General features: G+C 37.6%; 1 protein-coding gene across 14 annotated transcripts in view; it reads left to right on the top strand.

Annotated features, from left to right (window-relative positions):
• Positions 1–25,355, top strand: part of DOCK9 (dedicator of cytokinesis 9) — a 113,120-nt gene that overhangs the window by 14,670 nt on the left and 73,095 nt on the right. For 4 of the 14 annotated variants that reach the window (XM_063149588.1, XM_063149582.1, XM_063149581.1 and 1 more), the window contains exons 1-2: positions 2,925–3,527; positions 22,787–22,903. In XM_063149588.1, coding sequence (XP_063005658.1) covers positions 3,366–3,527; positions 22,787–22,903 — 279 coding nt within the window. In that variant the 5' untranslated portion in view covers positions 2,925–3,365. Of the gene's footprint in view, positions 1–2,923; positions 3,528–14,860; positions 15,149–22,786; positions 22,904–25,355 lie in introns of those variants that run through there. The other 10 variants (XM_063149591.1, XM_063149585.1, XM_063149579.1 and 7 more) reach the window with 4 other exon arrangements.

Here is a 25,355-nt window from a genome sequence, read left to right as displayed (position 1 = left end):
GTGGGGATAGTGTGATGGTGGTTCTGGTGTAACCAGGGGCGTGTGGTGATCAATTTGTGAACCATTCACCTCATTCTAATACACTGTTACTAGTATTGCTGCTGTTGCTGTGTTTTCTTATTTAATTGCTGTTTCCAGCAAATTGTTCCTATCTCAGCCTGTGATCTTTGTGCCTCCAGTTCTCCAGCCACCCACATTGTGGAAGAGCAGGGGGCAAAGAATGAGGAGTGTTTCAATGGCAATGGTTTGGAATGTTTCAGTGGGGACACTAAATTGGGGAATATCTTTACTGAGCCATGACACCATTTCACTTTGAGATGTGAAACTGAAGTGAATAATATTGCATTGTGTCACATTGCTGCCTGGATGATCACTGCTTGTGCAGTGTGGTTGCTGATTACAATTCAAGGAATCTCCTTAATGAAGGTGGAAACTTCCACTTTGCACCAAATTAATAAAAAATCTGCTTGTTGGCCGACTTCTTTGCATTGTATACTATTCAGGTTTCTCCCACTCCCTGTGGTTTCTTCCTACCCCACATCCCCATAATTATTTCCCTTTCAAGTTCTATTTGGAATCCCAGAATCTAAGCTGAGTTGAATGGGACCCACAAGGATCATAGAGTCTGACTCCTGGCCCTGCCCTGGACCATTCCCAAGGATCACACCATGTGCCTGAGAGCATTGTCCAAAAGCTTCTTGAGCTCTGTCAGGCTGGTGCTGTGAGCACTGCCCTGGGGAGCTGTTCCAGTGCCCAAACACCCTCTGGGGGCAGAACCTTATTCTAATACCCAACCCAAACCTCCCCTGACACAGCTCCCGGCCATTCCCTGTCACCGGTCACCACAGAGAAGAGATCAGTGTCTGCCCCTCCCCTTCCCCTCATGAGGAAGTTCTAGACTGATGAGGATGCTTTTCATGGTGGTGTTACCACTGTGTTGATCCATGTCAGTTTCAGTTGCTGTTTCTAAAATACTGTAGAAACCTGATGCTAAATTTATTCAAGATATAGTTGGAATTAAATTTTCTCCTAATTGGTTTTGAATTAGAACACCTCTCAGGGTCATTTCCTATTTTCAAATTACATTTTTTGCCTTCTCCATAACCTAGCTAGTATTTTACAAGTAAGGTAATTTTCTAGACATGTGGAAGAACTGTCTAGTGCATGATAACTTGTTAACTGACCTGTTTTTCTCATACTCTCTTAAGGTGTTAGCTACTTTTTCCTTTCTTTTTTTTTTTTTTTTTTTTTTTTTTTTTTTTTGCTAGAGGCATTTGCTATTACAAAGTCTTTGAAATTGCATGGAAAACCCTCTAATCAGTGCTTCCTTTTAATGATCTCTTAACTTTTGATACCATGTTTGTAACCTGAACTTTGTCAGGTCTCTGTAATCCTACATTTCAGATGGGAACGAAGTGGGCTTCTGCACTAGAAACAGTTAACTTGAATGTATTTTGGGGGAATGCCTTCGGTGGTAATTCCCATGGCTGTTTTCCCTTGCATGTTTGTAAGGATGTCGTTATCCAGCCTTAGTGAATGGAGCACTGCATTTCCCTCACTGACCTACTTCTCCTTTTCAAAGAGGGTAAGATAGGTAGGGAGATGTTGCTGTGCAAGCTTCTTGGTTATGTATGAAGTATCTCTGTCCTTTATAGTAGAATTTATGCCAAATTCTTCACCATGAACTTCTTTGTTCTCCCTTATGGTAAAGCTGCTATTATCAGCAGAACTGCCTTAAAACAATTGGTATTTCTCCCAGTACGAGGAGTGGTCTAACTTCTGCCTTTCTGAATATGGGACTGACAGGAACTACTTGGATCACTGTCTAGTATTGTTGGGTTTTTGGGGTTTTTTATTGATGTGTCTGCATGTTACTGTGTTTTATCTAGATTAGAAATGTAATGAGAAGCATATTGACATGTATTAGCTAGGCAGATGTTAGGGAAAAATGGTATTAAGTCTGAAATATTTATTGAGAAGTATTATTATAGCTTGCAAATATTTCCTTGAGAAGAAAATTTCATGGGGACAAATCTGTAGCTGACATCTTGAATCTGTTTATTCCCTCCCTCCCTCCCTGCTTTTAATTTAGCTTGTTTTTACTGCACTGCAACAATTGTGATGCTGTAAGTTCACTTTTTCATCCAGTTTTACAATTTGGTAAGTAAATAAGTGTTTTCAGTTTAGCAGAAATATAAAACTCACCAGCACTCTCTGACAGGGTGACACAGCACTCTTGTGATGTGGATTGGGACAGTTATTTTTTGCAAATTGTTTACCTTTAAAAGTACTTTTAAAAATTCGACATTTCTTCTCAATGTCAGTTAAAGATATTTATGTGCTTGTACAACAGATACTGTTGCAGCATGTGAACTAGTACCCTGTAGTGATAACTTCAGTCAGTACAGGTGTGAGTCACTATAAAACCAAGAAATATATGTATTTTTAATTTCATTCTATATTTTTGTTTTAGAGGTGGATGTTGAATCTGAACTAGATAGCCTTTTTTTGTTTGTTTTTCCTTTTCTTTTGTGATTAAGAAAATTGCAATTATTGCAATTGCAACTGATTATTTGCAGTCAAGGACTGGTAAATTCAGCTTTTGGCAGGTGGGAACTGACAGATCACTTTGCATGTAAGAAAGAAAGGGAAAAGTGAAGACAGTCTTCAGCTCCCTTGTGGTTTGCCTTAACTGATAATAGCATGCTCGGATGTACAGGTTTGATTGAAAGAAGTGTATATAGCATGCTGTTTTCTTTGCAAAGCAGCAGTGATTTAGTATTTCCCCCTCATATTTCCAGTGTTTTATATTGAAGCTTTTTGTTTCAGACATTAAAAAGCACATGTAGGTCAAGTAAAGAAGTGTTTGCCAGTACGAACTCTGTGCTAAGCATTCTGGGAGCCTGCTTTCTTGCAGCAGATGAGGATTCTTTGTGGCTGGCAGCAGAAACTGCAGCAGTATCTTTGCAGTTTCCTTTCATCTTTGATTATGTTCTGAGGATCTCTGAATACAGGAGCTCTTTCCATAACCCCTTGGAATATCTTTTCATCTCTCTGGTGGAGTGCAGCACATGCTGAAAGCCTCCTGTCTTCTACAGCTGAGGTATCCTCTGCTTTTCATCGCCCTCTGATTTTTTGTCTTCAGCTGCTGGATTTTTGGCAGTATTTGGCTTAAGCAAATAGGATTACATTTCAGTAGCTGATGGTTTCTAGTCGAGGAGCATACTAAATGTGGGACATAATGAGGATTGTACAAAGAAATATTTCTGCAAAGCACAGGAAAATTACTCAAGTCGAGCAACGGAAGAAGACATTCTGCAAATGCAATCAGGGCTGCTAGAAATGCAAAATTCAACAGATTGGGAATGGGTTGCACGACAAGTGTGATTCTGTTTAAAGGCATTCGTACAGTTTTTGAGAGAAACTGTGGTTATATATGCAAACAGCAAGGGGAAAACAATGCCCTTGAATACACAGCATTCAGCTTGCCAGATGAAGATTCAGAAATATTGATTCATTCATTCCTGGTAAATAAAAACTTGTTTCATTAATAATTTTATCTGCTAATTGAAAGCTAAACTAAAACCAGAATAGCATGTTTATTTAACATCTGCTATGTACAGACATGGATATGTATCTTGTCCTGATATTGTAGGATGTTAGTGCATGTATGTGGCATGTTATGTATGTGTGCATGCAGCTGTAATGTTAAAGCTTAAGATTCATATTCCTTGTATCATTTAGATTTATATGATAGCTCTGAAGAGTTTCCACTCTGTAATTGTTGTAGAAGACTGTCTGCTCTTAGATCTTTCTAAACATACTCTTGGAATGTATTTGGCACTTGGACTGAGGAACAACTGATGGTTATGTTATTTGAAAAAACTGAGGAAGGCATTGTTGCGGAAACAATAACCCAGCATTTAAGGTTTATTTTTTTCTTATGGATTTGAGTGTATTTTTTTTCTCTGAAATGGTTTAACTGTTCTATTTCTGTTTAACTTCCTGAAAGGGATACAGGAGCATTCTAGAAGGAAAAAAAAATGGTTAAAGGTAGCAATAACTGTTTCCTGAACCTGCTTTGCTCTGAAAGGCTTTCTAGGTGTTTCCTGATGTAAAGAAACCAGGCTTTAAAGTGAGACTGTGGTCTTTGTACCCCCCAGGTTTGTGACGTGGTCCTGCGTCAGGTGTATTACATTTAGCAAGAGCTAACTAATGTGCATAACTTGCTTCACAATTGGGCTAGTTAAGGATTTTAATATTAATTCAAACCAATTTGAGTTTACTTGCTAATTGCTTTGTCACTGGCTCGGTAGTTGGGATGAGAGGGGCGTGGTACACTGAAATAGCTGGACAGATTTTGAGCTTGTTATCTTGCTGGCATAACCATGCTGTGCAACTGCAGCTATGGAAAGTCTTTTGAAATTTCATAAAGCTTTTGTTGCCTTTGTGCTGTTCAGGTCCTTTTTTTTTTTGCTGAACTGAAGTTTAAGGGAAAAAACAGGTGTGTGGTTGCACATATGTGTGAATCTGTCTACTTATGTATATGTATGCACACATGTATATTTCTATTCATGGATACACACACAAGCTTCTAGGAAAGAACACAGAATAATCTGAGCTGTCTTCAGATGCTTTAAATAACTTATAGTATGTGTATTACCCTTCATGATAGCATTGCATTTGCTTAATATAGTTTGATATTACAAATAAAATGGCTTCCTCTGGGTATTAGAAGCCTTTTTACACTGTTAGCCATTTTTAAGTTTAAGCCTCATACAGAATATTGTTAGAAATTTGTTAAGTTCTGTGTAATGAGTACTTTCAATTACTTTGGTAACCCATTGAATTTAAGACCTAACACCCTTACTGGCCTGGAATTCTACATATAGTTAGGTGAGTGAATGAAGAAATACTTCTTTTTTTTAAATGTAATATGACTTACTGCAACTTGGAGTATGCAGTGAAATGTTTTTGTATATATTTTTTCTTTGTTTCACATGGTACTGTTCCAGCAATTATTTTTCTTTAATTTTGTCCTTCAGAATTGATACAAACTGGCAAGATATGCTTAAGCTGCCATTTGCAACTGAAGTTCTACATCTGTCTCTTGAGGAGTTGGATTTTTTCCAATTCCAAAATGTCTAGATGCTTTTAAATAATTACATTATTTTTTTGAATTTTCCTTTATGGCTTTGGTAGCTTGGTTTAACTGGAAGTAGTGGATTAAGATAAGATATTTTCCGGGGAAAATACCTGAATGTTAGTGTGGAAGAGTGTGCGGAATCAAGGAGTCAGAATGACTTCCTGCTCATTGTAATGGACCAGCGTAGTCCAGACAAATAAAAGCCAAGGTTTTACAAGAAAAAAACAGGAGTTTGTTTAAAGGTCATGCTCTTGATAATCAGAACTGGCACTGACTATTGCTCTCTTAGGTGTCGTCTGAGTCTGGGGAGCAATTCCTACAGATTTAGCCCTGAAGGCTGGGAAGTGGGATTCTCTGAAGAATGGGGAGGAGGGGGAAGATACTACAATCCTGGCAACAGTGACAAGTGATTTTATGGAACTTGTCGAAGTATATAAGACTTGTATCTCTTAAATTACTCATTTATCTCATTACATAATGTCTGTAGGCTTTGCTATGAAAGCTAGCTCGTCTAGCTCTTTCCCTTCCAGAGTGGTGGCTTTCAGGGGGACAAATTGTGTTACTTCTCATCAAGAAGCTGTGCATGGAGGTGGAGGCTCCAGGAATCTCATTTCTGAAGAAAACCTGTATGGCCAAGACCAAGAGTGACACCAAAAGCAGTGTCACTTGCTTGTGTTGTTTTTTATTTTGGTGATTGTTGCAACAGATGCAAGTGGGTGTGTGGTTTCACCTCTTTGTCTGTGCTGTAACATATCTGAGCTGCAATGCCTTAGCTCAGCCTGTTTGGCTGTACCTCCTATTATGTCTGTGTAGTCACTTTGGGTCAAATATCTCCTGATACAGAGCTACTGTCAAAACACCAGTGAATTTCAGGGACTCCTTTCAGTTAAAAACACATTGATCCTCTTGTAAAATCCATGTTGAAAACCTGAAAATTTCCAGTGAAAAGGAAACTCTCAGGAAGTAGCTCCACTTGAAGAAAAAATCACCTCCTCTGAGAAGAAAGTAAGGAGGCAGAGGCAGTTGATTTAGCATATGTTTTTGTTATTTACCCTTTAACCCAGATGTCAGGAGGTTAAATCTAATTAAAGTTTTATCTTAAGAGGACCTGCTCTTTTGATTGCTTGAAGGAACGATAAAATGAAGCCCATGTGAGAATGTGTTCTCAGGAGTACAGTTTATTCCTGTCCATCTCATGTCATTCAAACTTGCAATGAAAATGGTATAGTTTAGCTTCAGGCATATTTCTAACCTGTCACTTTGTATTGCTAGAACATGGGGTCTTGTGGAGTCTTTAGGTCCACGTGTATAAGGATCTTTATTTTAATTAAAGATTATAAATTTAGTTTGAGATACTGTTAAAAGTTGCACCAAAATTAATGAAATTATATTTTCCCCAAATGCCCATCTTCGGCATATTTATGTTTGGCAAGTGTTGAGAAAACATTTCAATGGGTTTAATTTTTTGTAAGTTGAAGGATATAGTTTCAGAATACTAGCTTGAATGCTTATTTACTTTACTTAATTTTTCTCAATTTTCCTGTGATTAAAAAAAATTAATCTGCAGAACAATATTGCATGTTATTTCTTTTTATATTCATATTCTGTTTTTGTTTAGGTATTTATTTTTGGTTTTGGGGTTTTTTTTGTTATCACTGTATAAGCAAACATTATCTCAGAGTCAAATGTCAGTGTACAAGTCAGGTCATAAACAGCTGTTTTGGGTGGTTGATAAAGGTGGAAAATGAGCAAGAGTAAATAATGTGGTGATAGCAGAACTAGCAAAATTTTAAAAGTTTGAGGCTTGCTAACAAGCCCCTTGAAGTATTCAGTGATGGAAGAAGCTGGGAAGAGCTTCTATGGAAGAACTGGAAAATTCTGCAATGAGACAGACTGCACTGAAGGACATTCACTTATTTTTTACATATTTGTCTGAAAATTGCAGAAAACAACTCCTTTTTTTCCCCAAGCTTGCAATGCTTTCTGCTCAGTTTGCTTTTAATGGCCTATCCAGTGCTGGCATTTCTCTCATTAAGCTTTAGAACCTTGTGGCTTGGTAAACCTACTTAAATTACTGTGATGGCTGTAGCTTGTACAAGATGGGGCCTGATAATTTTAAGTCGTCTTTAGATTTGTTATGTCTGGTGTTGAAAATATCTGTTATTTAAATTGCTCTTACACAATTTCTGAAAAGAAATGTGAGGCATTTTGAAATAGCATGTGCACAGCTTTTAATAGAGTAGATTTAGGTGTTGGCTGGAAACAGAACCTGCTACATTTTAGTAGCTGCACTGTCTTAGTCTGTGTCACCAGTTGACAGACAGCAGCATCATCATTAGGTGTTCCTGAGTTTTTTGGTGACTGCTTTTCCTGTGCTGCTCATGAGTCATCTGGTTTATTTATAAACTGTGACATCTTTTAAGATATACTAAAGTCTGGGCATGTGGGAAGATTGACTAATGACAGCAGTGAGCTACATCATTCTGGAAATAACTCCACAGGAGACACTCAAGTTGCAGATATTTTGGTTTCAAAATGAACTATAGATGTATAATTTTTAAGAAAGATTCTTCTTAATTTAATGTGTTGTATTTTAAATAAACCCTAAAGCCTTCATTTACTGAACAGCTGATATTAAGGTGTGTTCTTGCTGTCTGAATTTGCAAATTGAAATATCAACTTGTTTGTATGAGGTAGAAAGGTTTAGTAGAAATATATAAAAGGAGAGCGTTCTGAAGAAGTAATTGTGCTGAGTAAATGGAAGTTGTTTTATTTTAATATGCTCAAACAGCTTATGCAGCAATTCTGTAATGGTGTGCAGACAATTTGTACGAGTTAGTCTGTTGTTGCACTCTCATAACTTGCTTCAACTTGTAACTGTATTACCAGTGGCTTTTATTCATCAGCAAGGGGAGCATTAGGCTTCATTAGGCCTCTTAATGAGGAGGAAACAGATATGTATGAGTACAGCATCTAACTGTGGCATGGGGTTTTTCATGGGTCACTTGAATTAGAGCACTTCTTTTATCTCCTTTCATCTTACTGCTCTGCCTGAATAAAAACCTGGCGGCTGATGTGCTGACTTGTAGTTTTGGCTAAATCTCCTGATGGTTTCTGTAGTCTTCTTTTGTTATGACCTTTCATGAGATTCCTTTGGGAAGAATGCTCGAATGTCCATCTCCTCATATCCCTCTGCCCTGTCAGCAGGGGAAATTGCAGCACATATTCACCAAGTGCATAGTACCTACATCAAATACACATCTTTGAAAGATGCATGAGAGGACTATCGGAAACAGGCTGGCAAGCACTCAGTGCCCTGGCATGCAGAAGATAAGGTTAAGCATTTTATCTCCAGGAAAAAAGTCTTCAGGCCTGGGGGTAAAATCAGGATAGTTGGTCAAGTCTGCATGCATAATCCATTGTTCATCAATGACAAAATGTGTTGGACTAGCACAGAAAGATATGTGCTACCCAACCCAAAAATGTGGCCCCAGTTTACATCCAGGTGGAAAACATGTTCCCTTTGAATGTAGCAGAAGGGTATCTTGTGCTGAAAGAAGTCAAAATGTGTGGAGCTTAAAAAACTCCAAAGAGCAACACAACCCATCAAACAAAACAAAAAACCCAAACAAAACCATCCAACCAAAATAACCCCTAAACCACCCTAAAAAACCCATACAAAAAACTCCTGAAACCCCCCTGTAAAGTTTTATATGGATTTAAGGAATGAGAAGAAGACTCCTGTGGTGGAGAAGCTGCACAGGTGGGACTTTTAAGACTAGAGTGTAGGCTTCATGAGCATATGGAAAGGAGTTCACACCTCTGCTCCTCTTTCTTGATTAATACTTCTATCCACTTGCTTTAGGAACAGCCTGAATGCTCATTTGACTCATCTATAGATGTAGGTACCCTATTTTGTAATGAAATTAAATGCAACTAAAGTAAATCATAGGGTCATGGGATCCTTTGGTTTGAAAGGAGCACCTTCCCCTAGCAGGTTGTTCGGAGCCCCATCCAACCTGGGCCTGAACACCTCCAGGCACCTTCCACGCCTCCCCTTCCTCCCCCATCCTCAAGCTTGTTTGGCACAGAACTACTTCCATTTGAGAGATTGTCAGGCTTGGGGGTTTGATCCACTTTTTGTGTGTCTGTTCTGCACTGTTAGTTTCTGATAGTCATACGGTCCTGTCCAGTTAGGAAAAAGCCATCTTTAATCCAATACTGTTCCCGCAGTCAGTCTGCTGGTGTATGTCCTGTCTGTAAGGACATATGTCAGGACCACAGTTAATTCAGAAGTGCAGTTTTGATCTTGACATCTCCTATTTGTTTGATTTGTTTTCTTTTATTTTTCCCCATGGACCTTAAGGAAGTCTGGTTTTGCCCAAAAACATTCCTACTAAGATGGTATGAAATTAATTGCATCACAAGTTGATACTTCATAGATAATGGTGTGCAGATATGTGACATGGACAAATGTTAATCTGTATTTATTTTAGCTTTGCTGTGATTTTACATTTGTTTTGGTTTTTATTTGTCACTGTGTAAGAGTGCCCCAACTAAGCTACTATATAATGAGATATGCCATGTCTGTGTTGACAACTTTAGCCAAATTCTTATTATGTGAAATAAAGCTTTTAAAAACTGCATTGTGCAGAATCACTGTGGGTCCAATAGAGGTGCTCACTGCAAGAATCCTTTAACTTTATACTGCTGCTAAAAGAAAGGCTTTTTTAGTTCAGCTTCTTGAGTGGTAATACAGACCTCTACATTGGTGTCACATTTTTTTCATTGATGCAACCTACTCATGGTTGAGATCTCTTCTGTGTAGTATCTCAGCATTTCTGTCCTATCCAGGCTACTTAACTCTCTCCCTAAAAGTAGTGTTTTGAGAGTAATTTTCCCTTCAATGCAAAATTTAAGATTTTATCATTCATACTGATTTAGAGATACCTCTACAAAGAGTGGTTGTTGTTCTCCCTCTTGTGAAATAGGCTTATTTCTTGCTTTGCCAAAGAAAGTGAACATGAGAAGTTGCATAATGTGCAGCACACTCCTGTCTGTGTCTTAGACATTTTCTTTTCTCATCCCTGTTTCCAAATGAGAATGTTCATATTGGTGGGACTGCAAATTACACATTTGCAGTGTTTACCATAGAAGGAGTCTTCCTGAGTTTTGTGTGACTTTTTCTGTTTCATCTGAGTGTAGCATGGGTGGCAGGGAACTGCCAGGTGAATTGCATGCTGCATTCCATCTGCTATCAGCCTTTTTCTTGAACTTGTGCATATGTTCTTCCAGGGAAGCCCTTATCTGTTGGTCACTTATGAAACTTGGCAGTGTTGAGATATGTATAGCTGCAACACTGAATCTTCCACTGACTTGTGAAATGTTAGCCTTGAATGCAGCTGCAGGGCAAGCTGCCAGGTGTGGGAGGGCAGTGCTGGAATATCTTGTACTAATACAGAGGAGAGCAAGAAGTACTGGCTTTTAATGGTTCTTGTCACACTGCTAAGGTGGGTCCATATTTTCAGATGAACTATTGCCTTAGAAATCCAGCCCAAACCAAAAACCAACCAACCAAAGAAACCCAACTCCCAAAGCCCTAGCAAAACAAAGCATCAACCCCCTCCAGTTACCTATCCTTCTCATTTTTGAATTATTTTTTAAGAGATGCTGTGAGTTGCCAGGGAATTTAGAGACACAAAGTAGAGAGTGTAGCCACAGAGCAGAGAAGATGTGTCGGGTTTTAGCAAATAATATAAAATCCTTCGTTTTTCCAGATACAGGACATGCAAACCTACAGTAATATTATTCCTTCTCTTGTTCCAACTCCTCTTCCTCTGACTGCTATAGGTTAGGGACAGTTCTTTCCCTAGAACAGCTTATAGAGGCAAGTTTGGTGCCTGTAATTGTAGCTAGTAGGTTTAGTGACCTTGATGCAGACTTTAAGTTGGACTTGAAGCAAAAGAAGGGCCATCAAACCAAACTACTCAGATTTTAGGCTGCTCCTACACAGATGCTGGGTAGTCATCTTTTCTTCCATTAAAGTTCAGAGGAAGTTTTCATAGGCTGCCTGTTCTCTTATCATCACTCACTTTTTATGTGATGTTGTGCATTAGCTAAGTAAGTTCTTGAAGTGAAAAGTGATTTGAAGGAATCAAATCTTTTGTCTTTTGGGCAGCAGATTGGCTGGATGAATCACTGGGGTACGCCAGAACTACTGAGAAGTTTGTTACCTATGTAATTTTGTAATTAATTAGGCTGTTCCTTAGGACTGTATGATGCAAGAAGAGAGCCAAATATTTGGCTGTTGGAAGTGGTGTGAAAACTATGGTTGCTAAAAGTACCATGTGAAGTCCTTCAAGCCACAATGTTTGTAAAAAGATGAATTGCATTGTTTCCATAATAATGTGAGTTATTTTGCAGATAGGTCTCTAGCCAGTAATTTCCTGCAGTTTTGAAAGCCATTTTGGAAATGCAGTCAGTTTTTGCACATTTTTTGTGTGACTTTTTTTCTGTGTGCACTATATTCCTGGATTTTCTGTTGATCATTATTGAGGTAACTAACTGACTGATGCAACAAACTGAGTATTTTTTTTGTTACTTTTTAAAAATTGCAGTTAAGGAGGTTAAAACTGCAGGTCATGTAACAAGATTATAAAAGTTTCATCATATCCTAAAGTTCTGGTTTTCATCTTTCACTTTTTGAATTTAACTGTATTATTGGTAAATTGTTTCAATACACTACTTTATTAAAGCAGCTTAAATATTTTGACAGTGTGATGCCTGAATAGACAATATCTCTTGGGATTTTGTTTGTTTGGTTTGCTTTGATATTTTTGCTGTGGTTTTTTGTTTGTTTGTTTGTTTTTCCCCCTAAATATTTTTAAATTAATTAAATCCTTGAGGCAATCACTAAATCCTCAACAGAAAATGAATGTTGGAAGTACACATCAGTTTGGCAGTTAAGGTCTGTTTCATGCAGGATACAGTTCCAGAGGTACTGCCTCACACTTCTGTTTTTGTTACATGAAAGAACCTCTTCTACTGGTGTATCTGTGAGTGAAATGCAAGCTAGAAATTACATGAGTCATTCATAAAGAAAAATAGCTTCTATATCTTTAAACTGATGTTATAAAAATGTTAGCCTGTTGGCTTTCTTCTTGTCCCTCATCACATTTGGAGAAGAGTAGGGAGAATGGCAGGGAAAGAAAATCACATTTATACTGAATTAAAGTAATCCAGATGCATTCAGGAGAAGTACCTGACCAGGGTAAAATAATGTTGCCATTTAGAAGAAGAATTAAGCAGAAATACTACTTGCAATGTATATAATTTTAAAGCCTTTATTAGTATGAGTGTTCACAAATGCCTTTTGCATAATAAGGTTGTGCATTTCTGGTTGCAGTTAAGTATAATTGCAGACCATCTCAATGAAACAAATTCCTGTTTGGCAGCTGCATCCTCAAGTAATGGTGTAATTTAGTCTAAGCTGTTCTGTGCTTCCGTTCTCTGGAAACAAAGGGGGCTGGTGCAAAATAAAAAGTGTAACTAAATGTTCTTGAACTATTGTGTACCTTGCTTTACACAGGAAGATCTGTTTTGTAAATTTGACTGAACTGCTGTTTTCCTTCTTAACTCTTAATGAAGCTTCATAAAGTACTGCTTTCTGGAGTCTAGTTTCTCAGTATGAGAGAGGCAGCTTAAAAAGTACGTGAATTGAACTTGTATTTCCTAGAGAAAAAGTCAGAAACATAATCAATCATTATTGTCTGGGCAATAAATAAATGTTATTTTTTCTTTCTGTCCACTCTTTAGAAATGTAGTTGCATTGTGGACACAATTTCAGACTTGTTCAGACTCAGTTTCGTGAGTGCAGGCTGAAATAGGAATATGTTACACAAGTGTGAGAGTGGAAAGAAGAGGAACGGAGATCAACATCTTATGTTAGGTCAGAAGAATAAGAAACCTGTGCCTCAAGTTGTGCCTTCTTAAGAATACTAGCAATAAAGTAGGATAGTTGTGCTTCTCCACAACTTCATCTGCTTTCTGCAGTTTAAGGTGACTTTCTCTTCTACTAGAGAATAGATAAAAGTCTATGCCAAGTTAAATTTAGGATGTGAGTTATATTGAATTGAGATAACTAACTGTCCCAAGAGAACTGAGAACTGAATGAAGGTGGTGGCTTAGTTTCCACAGCTGTCTGGTTCCTTAGTAGACAGAGTCTAAAATAAGGATGTGTTTCTCTGGGGAGTTGAATTTTCTCTCAGATGTATTTTTGCTTGGTAAATACAGCTACTGAGGTTTGTGAACTTGGAGGCTGCAACTCATTAGTGTTGAAAAGAACCAAAGGGAAAACCAAAATATTCCTCTCAAAACCTGGAGAAAACTGCTCATCACCATTCACTTTTTTTTTCCCCAGGAGAATTTAGCTAAAACTACTGTGTGGGGAAGTTGGAGTAGTCAAACCTTAAAAGTTTCCGAAAATGTCAGCTAGGTTGCTTACAAAATTCCTTTGCAATTGCACAGAAATTATTCCAATAAAAATGCTGCTTCTTATTTTGCCACTGCATTTGTGTGCTGAACAGTGACTATAAGTAGTGCTGTGGTAAGAGAATAGATTGGGTTAAAAAAAGCAAAGTTGAAGCATGACTTGTCACCTGCCCGGGGAGGTGGTAGAATCACCATCCCTGGATATGTTCAAAAATGGACTGGATGTGGCACTTGGTGCCATGGTTTAGTTGAGGTATTGGGGTTTGGATTGGACTGGATGATCTTGAAGGTCTTTCCAACCTTGTGATTCTGTGAATTCTGAGACTGAGTTTATGTTGTAATTAAAGACTGGCAGGAAGAGAGCAGCCACGGAGCACCATTGTAGCCTGGATGTCCTGAGGCCAGGAGACATTTCTGCAAGCTGTTCACAAGGCAGGGCTGACACCCTGCAGCGTTTGGTACTGGCCAAAGGCAGCGAGCGATGGCTGGCTGGTCTTCATGGCTGCACAAGTGTCTTCTTCCCAACTGCCTTCTCTCAAAATGAAGATTATTTTGCATTGTCTTCTTTGTGTTTTTGGATGTTGATCTGTCATGGACACCTACAGTGTTGAAGGGTTGTGAGGAATGAGGAATGAGCACAAATAATGTGCAATACAGGAGTGAGCTAACTGGCTGAAGAGAGGAAAGAGACAGAGGGATACTGGTAGTTGAAGAGTTAAGTTTTTTGAATTTTATTTTGAGTTAGTATCTTTGTAGAGTATGTAAGGTTTTTACTGTGAAGGCAATTTGGTGTTAAGTGAAACTTTTAATACAGATTTAGCACTAAGATAAAAAAGGTCATGCCCGCTCTACCCCCAAAAAAGAGTAGAGTATCTGCTCAGGGAGAATGTCCTTGCTTAGTGGTGGATTGTTGATAGCACCTGAGTAAGTGACGTTATTGCAAAAAATTTTAAAAAGCACAATAGTTACGGTTTCATGCTTCTAAAAAGACACAGTTGTCTATAAGTGACTAATTCTTACACTTAAAATATTTTTGAATTATTGAAGCCTTGATTTTTATACATGCTGTAAAATACTCAGCCTGTTTTACATAGTAATTTTAGATATGCACATTCTCTTTTTTGTTTGGCTCATAACCTTAAGGCGTTAAAATGGATCCACCTTTTTTTTTTTTCCTTCCCCAGAGGAGTACAACATGTTTAGGGGCTGGCCTTTGTCTGTCATGCATTCCCACCATAACAGATTTAGCAAACTGCAGCTGAGAAGTTAGACTAGTCTGTGCTTTGTGCTGCTTGTGCCAGGGAAAAAGCTTTTGTTTTCACTGAATCACTGGCATGTGGATTACTTTGATGCCAAAAAACATACAGTTTTGCTGCTGTCTGTATTTTCAATGAAAGAATGCAGGCAAGAACAAACAGAAATCCTAAGAAAGAGCTTTCTGTAGAATCTCCACAGAAAGGCAAGGATGCAGGTCCTTGCGAAGTGCAAGGAGAGAGTCCTGTGCTTGTGCTGGTAAGAATTCTTTAAACAAGCTGTCTCTTCCCTTTAATAATTCCTGTCCTTTCTGTCAGTGAAAAACTTCTTAATCTGATGCAGTTGAGAAGTTCCAGCATTCTTACTTGTGAATAATTTGCATTTAGGATTTAGGTTTGATTCTCTGTGGGTTGTCTGCCTTTTAAATTGATTTTTACTGTTCAAGTTTATCAGATATTTGGTTCTCTTTGAGTGTGACTTTGGAATTTGGCTTTCAGACTAGCTGCTTTTCAGTCTCTTCTGTCTTGCACATTTGTACAGCTCTTTGAACCTAGCATGAAAATTACATATGCTTTAATACTCTTTCTAGCACCTCTGTTTTTCAATTGCCCAGGACATCTTCTAATTAATGTATCTTTGAACTTCCTGAACTGTGTGTGTAACAGTTAAATTTTACTTAAATGATCAAAGAACTATCTAAATAATTAATGACTACTACTGTTAAAGTATCTATCTATCTGTTAAAGGACTTATTTTTCAATTCTTTCAATGCAAATTATTTAGGAATTTAAAGTTCTAAAATAGCTTCCAGTGAAGGAAAAGGAACATTTTCTGTCTGTGGGGGAAATAATCAAATAAGAACTATTTTATCTGAAACACTGCTAGACACTTAGTTGTGTTGGGACTTTATTAGTACAGCAAGAGAACATAATAAGTGAGCTGCAACAAATCTGCCAACTCCGTTCAAATGAGAATTGGTAAACTAGCACTTGTATATCAGTAGAAAGAAGTATTTTGACAGCTCTTACTAAAATTTCAAATTAATTTGGTATTATTTCATTCTTAATTGATGCTGCTGATGGTCCTCTCTATTTGTCTGCCTGCAGTTGAAGTTAGTGGGGCGATCCTCAAATTATAGTGTCTCCCCTCCCTCTTATTTGAGCTTCACGCTATGTATTTAAGAATTGAACTAAAACATTTTGGCCATTTGTATTTAGTAATACTCATCTGTAACTTTGGGGGAATTGTTACTGTTTATAATGGAAAGCTTACATGTGTGCTATTAAGACAAACTTTCTTTTCCTTGTCACTGGTTTTTTTTTTTTGGTTTTGTTCTATTCAGAGAGTTGTTAGTAGACTGTGGGATTTTTTTGGATGGGTGTGTTCTGATTTCTGGTCCAGATTTTCATCAGTACAATATGAGCTAATCTTCTGTGTGCTTTCCTGCCTTTGGAATGTTTAACTTTATTTAGAATTGTTTTTATTCCCCCATGAATACTCAGAGAGGATATTAGTGTTTCTGCAGATACTTGGAGTACTGCAGCCAATCAGCAAGGCACATGTACTTATTTAAGAAGGAAAAAAAAGTATAACACAATACTCTGTTTACTTATTGCCATTTATTAAGTACCTCTTTATAATAGTATACCTCAAATACTACTTTATTTAATGTTCATGGAATAATACATCTCCAGTGTTTTCTCTAATTTTTTAATTTTTTGGATTAACTGCATGCATTCAACACAAAGGTCAATATTTAAAGGGAAGAACATTTAGGTTTTGGATAGGTCACATTAAAAATCTCTTCACAGTCATTTCAGTTACTGTTTTGTTCTTAATGTGTTTACATCTGTATACACAAATGTATATATAACATAATTATAGATCCCTTTTGTCTAGTTATTGGGCAAAGCTAGAAGTGGTGCAAGTAACCTGCAGCAAGTGTGTTGCCAGGCTCAAACCAAAAAGTAAGGTGATATGTTTCATTTGACATTGACATTTGCGTCCATTTTTATTTCATTGGGCTGTGATGTTGCAGTAAATTGTTACAGTAAATTTTTACTGGCACAGTGAAGGTAGGTACCTTGTCATTGGTGCAGGGTGCAGTGGGGAAATAACTGAGACTGACAAAGTTGCTAGTTGCTGTAACAAATTCTAAACAGCAGAACTTCTTGTTTCCTGGGTTAAAAACCTGGGAATTATATTAGATAAAAACCTGGGAATTACATTAGATAGCAATCCTCAAAAGCATATGAAACAGTAGGCTTCTGGTTTACTCTAGTAATACTTCTCATTTAGTATTGCCTAAAATATTTTTTGAAGTGTGGATGTATTTCTTTTGTGCAAATATGATGTGATTTGCCTAGCACTCAATTTAAGTATTCTTTATAAAGATGGGATAGGATCAGCTGTCAGAAAGCAACAGGTTTTTTGTCAATTTATGTCATATTAATTTAATTTTTTTCAACTGTAGTTCACTGAGAGTCCGTTGGAGTACTGAGGGAGCTGGGTATCTATAACTGTAAGACTCACATGTTTTATTGAAACAATGTTATTTGATTGAGTGCTGTGCCAGAATTAACTTTTCCTGATTAGGTGGGTGGGTTCACAGACAGAGTCATCTGCTGCTTTCAGTGCCAGTGTGTCAGTATGTGTGTGCTCCTTTGTGTTCCTGTGATTTGAATTACATTGTGTCATAACTTTGCCCTTGAGGTTAACAAGCGAGAAGAGCCCATGGAAAAAACATTTAGATTTTCCAGGTGGTGCCTCAAAACCCTGCTTGGGATGAGCTGCTGTTGTGCTAGCTCTTGTCGAAGTTACTGGATGAGTGTTCCTGCTGTCCAGCTGCATTTTGATAGTCACAAGTAGTAACTGCTTATCAAAACAGATAATGTTTCTGGGAAGTTGGATCTTTTGGAGGTCATCTTTCTGCTTGGAAACTTGCTGGCAGAATAAAATTTAATAGTTAAAAGTGAGCTCTGGGATACAAATAAATTCTTGAATTAATTTTTAAAACCTCAACCTGGGCAATTTATTTTCTGTTTATTATGGGACAGTAAGATACATGGAGCTGTTACCCATGTTTAGTATTAATAATCTTACTGCATGTCCACAGTGGCTTTCCTCAGGCCACTATTAAGAAATACATAACACCTATTCATCTGTTTATATGCTGCTTCCTGCTAGTGCCTGCAGCTCCATTTTACTCCTTATGGGAACTTGTTAATTTGCAGGTGTATAAGCCAAGCAGGTTTTTATAAGGTAAATTATGTTTTGTAGCAGGAGGCTAACAATATTCAGTGTGTTTAGCCTTACCATCTTTTGTTTTCTGAGAAGAGAATTGGACAATAACAATTGTCTCAATTTAAGCATGCAAGGAAAACATGTCATGTGGGTTTTTTTCTGTAATGTGTAATGTAGGTAATCACTGAACTCTTAGCTTAAAATTTATTTTATCTGATGAATTTTGACACTGTTTGTCCAAATATATATACTGTATTCTGACAGATTAAAATGCTTGCTGTGTGGGTGTCATACTTCTGTTTTGAAATATTTCCTATTTCTGATAAGTTTCCATGCTTATAATACTCAGACAATCCCCAAAGTGTTATGGCAGAAAATTTGCTCTGTTATCTTTCAGAAATAGAGCATTGGCTGGCTCAGGACCAGCCATGAACGCCTATGCTCTTAGCATTTTCCTAGATTACAGAAATAAAAATGTTGTTGGCTGCAGATTAATAGGAAAAGTTAAGCCTTATTGTAAAGACTGACTTTTAGTGCCTATAAATTTGATGTTGCCGTTTTAACTGGGCTGAGTTTTATCTGTGTCTGCTGGTCCATAAATCGTATTTAACAATTGTGTAACTACCCACCATATTTTCTTTTATATTACATGAAGTAATAGACCAGATTTTTTTTTTAAGTGTAGAAGAGCCTGAGAGAGAATCTGCTTCCTTGTGCTGTTTTATGTCTGGCTAAATGCCAGTATCAGTGTGTTGTTTATTGTTTTCTTTTTTCATATCTGGTCCAAACTGATAAAACATCCTCTTCCTTTTGAATCTGAAAAATGACTAAGAAAGAAATGAGTAACATTTAGGAGAAACCCAAGGAAGCAAATTCCTCATTAATTTTTACATAAATTATATTTCTGCAAATTAAATACCTCACTGATTAAATAGGAGAAGTCTGTATTTAAGACCTCAGCTCCAGTGAGCTTTAGATTTTTTAAAAACTTCTCATGAGGGAGGATTTTTCTTTTTAATCTTGCATTTACAGCATGCAAACAAAATGTAAGGAAAGCTTATATTCTTTAAAGATTCCTTTTCATGAATTTGATGGTTGTGGTAAACCAGTTCTGTGACTACAGGGTGAAGAGAGGCATTTGCAATTAATTGGATGATTTTGAAAGCTGTATTTTTGGGTTTTGAATTAGCTGTGCTAGACAAGTGTGTGTGTGTGTGTTTGCATGCCCATGAAATAATCTTAGTTGCATGTTCTTTAAAAGTAATCCCTTTCCTCTGGTTTTGCTGGTAAAATGAGAGAAGCCAGAGCTAGCTTTCTTGTAGTCTTCACCTCTCACCTTCCCAAGAGTATTAACAGGAGGATGGACACAGCTCTTTAGCACCAGGGAGAAGTGGATGAGAGTGCTGAACATGGGCAGCACCATGTCAAAATCCATTACCTGTTGTCATTATATTGCAAAGGTTCCATATTGCAAGAGTTTTATATCTCCTTGGTGTTTCTTGTAGGCATCTCCTCAGAGCACTGACTCATCCTTCATCTCACAATGGTCAACTGACTCCAGGTCCATTTTCAACCAGCCACCCCACTCTTTTATAGCACTCTTCTTCTTATTGGCTACAGCTGTGACCTGTTAAAGTCAGGCCTGCTCCTAATCTTTAATAATTGGCTCAGCTGCAACTCCTTAAGAGATAAGATTACTTTCTAGTCTACCTTTGTTTTCTTATATTCTATCCCCCTACAATTACCCATTTGAGATGACAGCTTTCCCTTGCTACCAGGCTGTGGAATTGGGGCTGTGATCTATCCACTTGCTAGTTCAGATAGTAGTGGTCCTGCTTTGTGAGTTTTCTGACAATATTGATCAAGCACATGTTTATTCTTTCCTTTGAAAAGCTCCGCAGATTGCCGCAAGTGGTCACACAGCATCTGAGCAGCATTTCAGACACAATCTGACAGGAAGGCCCCTGGTTGGAAGGAATTCTCCCCAGCCAGATCACCTCCTAAGCTGTCACAAAAGCTCTGCCTCAGATGCTGGTCTTTGTGTGAGAAGGCCACTTCTCAGAAATGTGCCACGAGAGAGGGGAAGGGTCCTTCTGGTGTCAGCCCTGCTTTTAATTGCTTTAAGGCAATTGTGAAGCCAAGCCTTTTCAGCTCACTGCAGAGACTGTCTCCACAAATCAAATGGTTCTTCTCTGCACAGTTTAATTTGCAGTATTTATTTTTGCTTCTCCTAAAGGTCAGTCATCCTGCACCACTCTCAAACCAACCTGTCACCATAGCATGTTGTGTGTAATTTCTCATGACAAACTCTTGAGAAGGAGTGGTCACATGGGAAGGGCAAACTTGGCCAAAAGGAGTGACTGGGCCACATTGCTGTAGTAGTCCCTAAACCTTGCTTTAATGTAAGAAAGAATGTAATCCATAGGAGCTCAAGATCAGTGGTTGGCAGGTGGGCATCTTGCTTGCCTGGATAGGTAGAGAGAGACCTGTTACACTGAAAGTGAGAGAAAGGTGAGCAAAGGGTGTTGTGTTTTCTGGCTGATGTGTTGCCTTGTACTTCACTTATAGACCAGTAAAGTTTGAAATGCTCTTTGTATTCTGTTATCTGTGTTTAAGGAAGAAAATTTGTAAAGTACAGTTATTGCCTTAGTGAAGAGTTGAAAGAGGTGAAGTTACTGTAGTTTATTTGAATCAGAGCTGGTTGTGACAATCTGTTGGAGTGGGGCTGCTCAATCTGAAATTTTGTGAAGGGGTAATTTTGCAGTGTGTAGGAAATGTAGTATGTAGGAAATGTTTCAAATAGTTGGGTGGACAAGGTGTTAAGGAAGTGTGGAGCACATCATTTCATTAGCTTGGGATTCACTGCAGCAGTCTGAGCACTCAAATGCAAACTTGCAACCAAAATATTTTGTGTAAATTAGTACATTAGAGGAAACATAATATTTTCTTAGGTTGTGTGTGCATTATGCTTTTCTGAGCTAAACTGTCCAACCATTTAAGCTGCAGAAGGGTGCATGAACATAAACTTAAGCCTTTTCTGATGGACACTGACATTAGTTCTTGGCTTTGTGATAACTCATGTTCATGAATGACAGGAGAAGATGAGGCAGGAGCTGGGGTTCAGATGAGAAGCTCTCCAAAGGTGTCAGAGTGCAATATGGAGTGAACTGAGCAGCCTTTCTCCATCTCATCTGAGCAGAAAGATGTCAAACACAGCATAATAATCGTGTCTCTTGGAAACATTGGTCTGTGCTGAGTATGTTGTTATATAGCGAATGAACTTCTAGTAAATGCTTCCTGTGTGATTGTAAATGGTAGCTGTTTTTCTTAACAAAGCCGTATTTTGTTCATATTTTTTGGTAGATTTTTCCAGACTTTGCTTTTTTTTGCCTCTTCAGCTTTTATGCTTTGTTATGCTTCCACATTTTTCTTGCCAATAAAACTACTGTGTGGTACATATGGGGGAATCTCAAATAGTTTTTAAATAGCCTGTGAACTAACCCTGAAAACTTTGGTAACTTTCTCTGACCAAAGCTTTCCTAATTCCTTGACAAACAAATTTATTTGATTTGCTTTTGGATGAGAAAACACCTGTAGGGTTTCTCAGGAATATTATTAATATACTAGTGATTAACAGCAGTTACTGATAAAGATATTTGTTCTGTGTAGGACAATTAGAATTTGGAAGGTTATTGTCATGAGTTATATAAAACAATATGTAAAGTTTATCTTGTCATTTTACCTATAATGATGACAGAAGCTGGTCTTGTTGCTACAATTATCTTTAATTTACCTTGCCTATAAATTAGTACCACTGATCTTGAGAAAGTATAATTTGTAAAGTCTCTTGTAGTTGTTGCTTGAAAAAAAAAAGTAATTTTCTGTCAGTTACTGTGATGCTGAATTTTAGTTCAAGCTGGATTATAACCCCATTTTTGCATTAGTTTGCACACTCCAAGGCAGAGCTGCCTTGTTCAGAGCTCTGTCTAAACCTGCTTTGCCATCTGACCACTTAACAGAATGCTTGGCAGGGTGAAGGTTTTTCTCTGTCTGATCGTGCAGGGGCAGCTGTAATGCCTCATTTGTGGAAAGAGGTTTTAATGTGGAATCAATGCACACTTACTGAGGAAAGCTACATGTGCAATTAGGAGGGAAGTAGATGGCCTATGGGAATTTTGAAAAAAAATAGAAAGAAGGAGGAATGTCAATTAGCCTGCCCCTGCTGCAGGTTACTGCTGAATTAAAATACAGCTCAGTCTTTGAGCCAAGGTTGTTTTCATTCCTCTTAAACCCAAATCAGAGCTTTCTGGGCTGTATCAAGCAAAGGCAACAATCAACATAAGAGACTAGTAATTTTTTTATAATTTTTTTTTTTGCAGTGAGAATACATATGTGATTATGTTAATAAGCTCTGCTTTACTGGATTTTGTGAAATAGTTCTGAGGCAATCAGCATGCTTGTCTCTGATTGTCACTTGCACTTCCCCATATGGTGTAGCATGACAAAGTCTGCATTTTGAATACTGTATGTTTTTGATGTATATGCAATATAATCCTGCCAATCTTTTAAAGAGTAACTTCTAGAATAAGTCAATAATTGTAATTTTCCCTCAATATACCTGAATTTATTTTGATTTTTTCTTTTTTCCTGTAGGCAAAGCCAAAACTTATAGAACCGATAGACTATGAAAATGTCATTGTTCAGAGGAAAACACAGATTTTGAATGATCCTCTACGTGAGATGCTACTGTTCCCTTATGATGACTTCCAGGTAATTTAATCCACCCTGGTTTTGTTGTGGGTTTTTTGTTTGTTTGGGGTTGGTTTCATTTTTTACCACAGGTTTTTAGTAGTAGGAGCCATGAGGTGATAACTTCCTATTTCTTTTTTTCTTAACTCTCTTTAGCTCCAAAAATCTGCAGAAAATCTTTGCTGTGGGTCCCATTCCCATTCCCTGCTTGATTAACTCTTTTGGGTACAGAAGAAATAACACAATTTCCTTATCTGACCATAAGATCTACTTACTGCAACTCAACAATTTTGCTGCCTTTTGAAGTAAATGATCAGTCACTTGTAGATATTCCCCTTCCCTTTCCAATGTAGGAAATGATGTGATGGCTGGTTAAACAAAAAATCAGCTTTCTTTAATTCTTAAACTGATTTTTTCCCCCCATTCTTAATAGTGAAAGACATGAACCTCTTCAAATGCAGTCTGCTACTCTTAGCTGCATCATCCCAGCCTAAACTGTGCTCTAGTAAAATACCCCTTACATAACAGAGTTTCTGACTTGATTAAGCCAGACTGAACCAAGCTTTGGGATAATCTTGTTATATTTTTTTTAATGATGATGTTTTTTGAAATATTTAGTTTATTTCAGTACACTTCTTAAAAAATCTTCTTGTAGATCTTGTTAGGATAACTACCAAGCATCTTAGACACTGGGGTTGGAGTAAATAGTGAGGAAAGTCTCTTGTCCACATGCCCATACCTGTAATCAAAATGTCTATTTGAAAAGTATACAGACATTTGAACAATCTGTAAACTAATTTTATTTAACCAAGTAGTTGAAGCTAAGTTTGTTTAATGTGGGGAAAGTTGATGATGAGTTGGTATATTTCTACAGAAGGACATCTGAAATCCTATAAATTACATCTTGAATTTGTCATTAATTTTCTCTGGCCTAATAGAGTTTACCTGAATGCAGCTGGACTCTCTTTTTAATACAGTCTGGGAACTTCTTTGATTCTGACACGAATAACTCTACTTGTAGTCTTCCCACTCTCAGCTAAAAAATTTGAGTTTTGGGAAGCTACAGTTATTTAGAGAGGAGTTTGGGCTTCATGTGTTCCCAGCCACACATGGAAGTTTATAGAGTAAAACTTCTTGAAAAGGATGTTGTACTGAGACAAGTTTTGAATATGGAATCTCTCAGTATGATACCCTACACCTGGTGTTGGCTCTGGGACTGAAAAACATGAGTAGGCTACACCACCACAATTCCCTTCTGGAGTGTGCCTCTTCAGTATCACAGATGAAAAGGAATCCAGGCTACTTCTGCTAAGTGTGCCCTTATCTGATTGACTGGTTCACTTACCAGGGTCATTCCAGTGAGCAGCTCTGAATTATCAATGGAGAGGAAACAAAGCCATCAAGAATATCCTCAGGCATTTTGTCTGAGCAGTTTGGGGCTATGGCTGAAGTGTTTAACTGCTATTTCTAGTGACCTCCTGCAATTCTTATCCTCAGGCCTGTATGAATGAAGCTAGTCCATAGCTCAGTCTCATCCTTCAGAAGGAAAGACTGAATTTTGTCATAAATTATGATAGCTTTTGTTTGGATTCTGTGGTCAGATTTTCATCAAGGCAGGCATTAAAGTGTGTGTTACATCAGAAGATTTCCTTCAAGGAGTCACAGTTTTGGAATATAGTCAGTTTTCCTGTTTGTTTATCCCTCATGAGTATAATATCTGAACAAATTTTCTGGGTTTCCCCAGTTTTGGCAGTCTCATTTTATATGTGATTTACATGAGGACAGGTTTGTACTATCAAACTGTATTATCAAACTTTTATTTCTTTCAAAGACTTGCTGGCACAAACTAACTCCAAATATTTTTGTTCTACACATGACTCTTCTGCACTACTTTGATCTATCTAGCTTGTTTTCAACAACACAAAACATTTAAATCTGTCATTCAATATATTAAGCAAATATTTCCAAGTCAGAGAACAGAAAACTCTTAAGTGCTTATTATTTTTATTTGAAAGCTAAACCTTTTAACCCTGTTCAGTTTTCCATAGCCATATTTACAGGTTTGAAATCACTAGTCATTACACAGTCACCAGTATCATTTGAATAATTAAAAAAAAAAAATAAGGCATATTTTCTGTATTTACCATTCAGCTTCACATGTATTTTTTAATTCCTCTATCTTAACTTGTGACTATCACTCAGTGTATGAGCAGCTCTTGGGTAAGCCATGGCTCAAATGTTTGATACTGGCTTCATCCCCTTCAAGAAAGATTTTAAATAGTGAACTAGAGCATTTAGAACTATCTGTAAACACACTTAGCACTGTTTATAGGTGGAAATGCCTACCATTGTCTAGAAACCTGTTCAAGCTATTTCCTTTCAGAGCATTCAGTTTTTATCTTGCAAAGTTCTTCCTCACACTTAGGTTAAATTGATTACAATGTAAAAACCCTTGCCTGGAAAGGAAGCTCAG

Source organism: Melospiza melodia, chromosome 2 (assembly GCF_035770615.1).
Source record: "Melospiza melodia melodia isolate bMelMel2 chromosome 2, bMelMel2.pri, whole genome shotgun sequence".
NCBI lineage: Eukaryota > Metazoa > Chordata > Aves > Passeriformes > Passerellidae > Melospiza > Melospiza melodia.
This window is presented reverse-complemented; position numbering and strand designations above follow the sequence as displayed.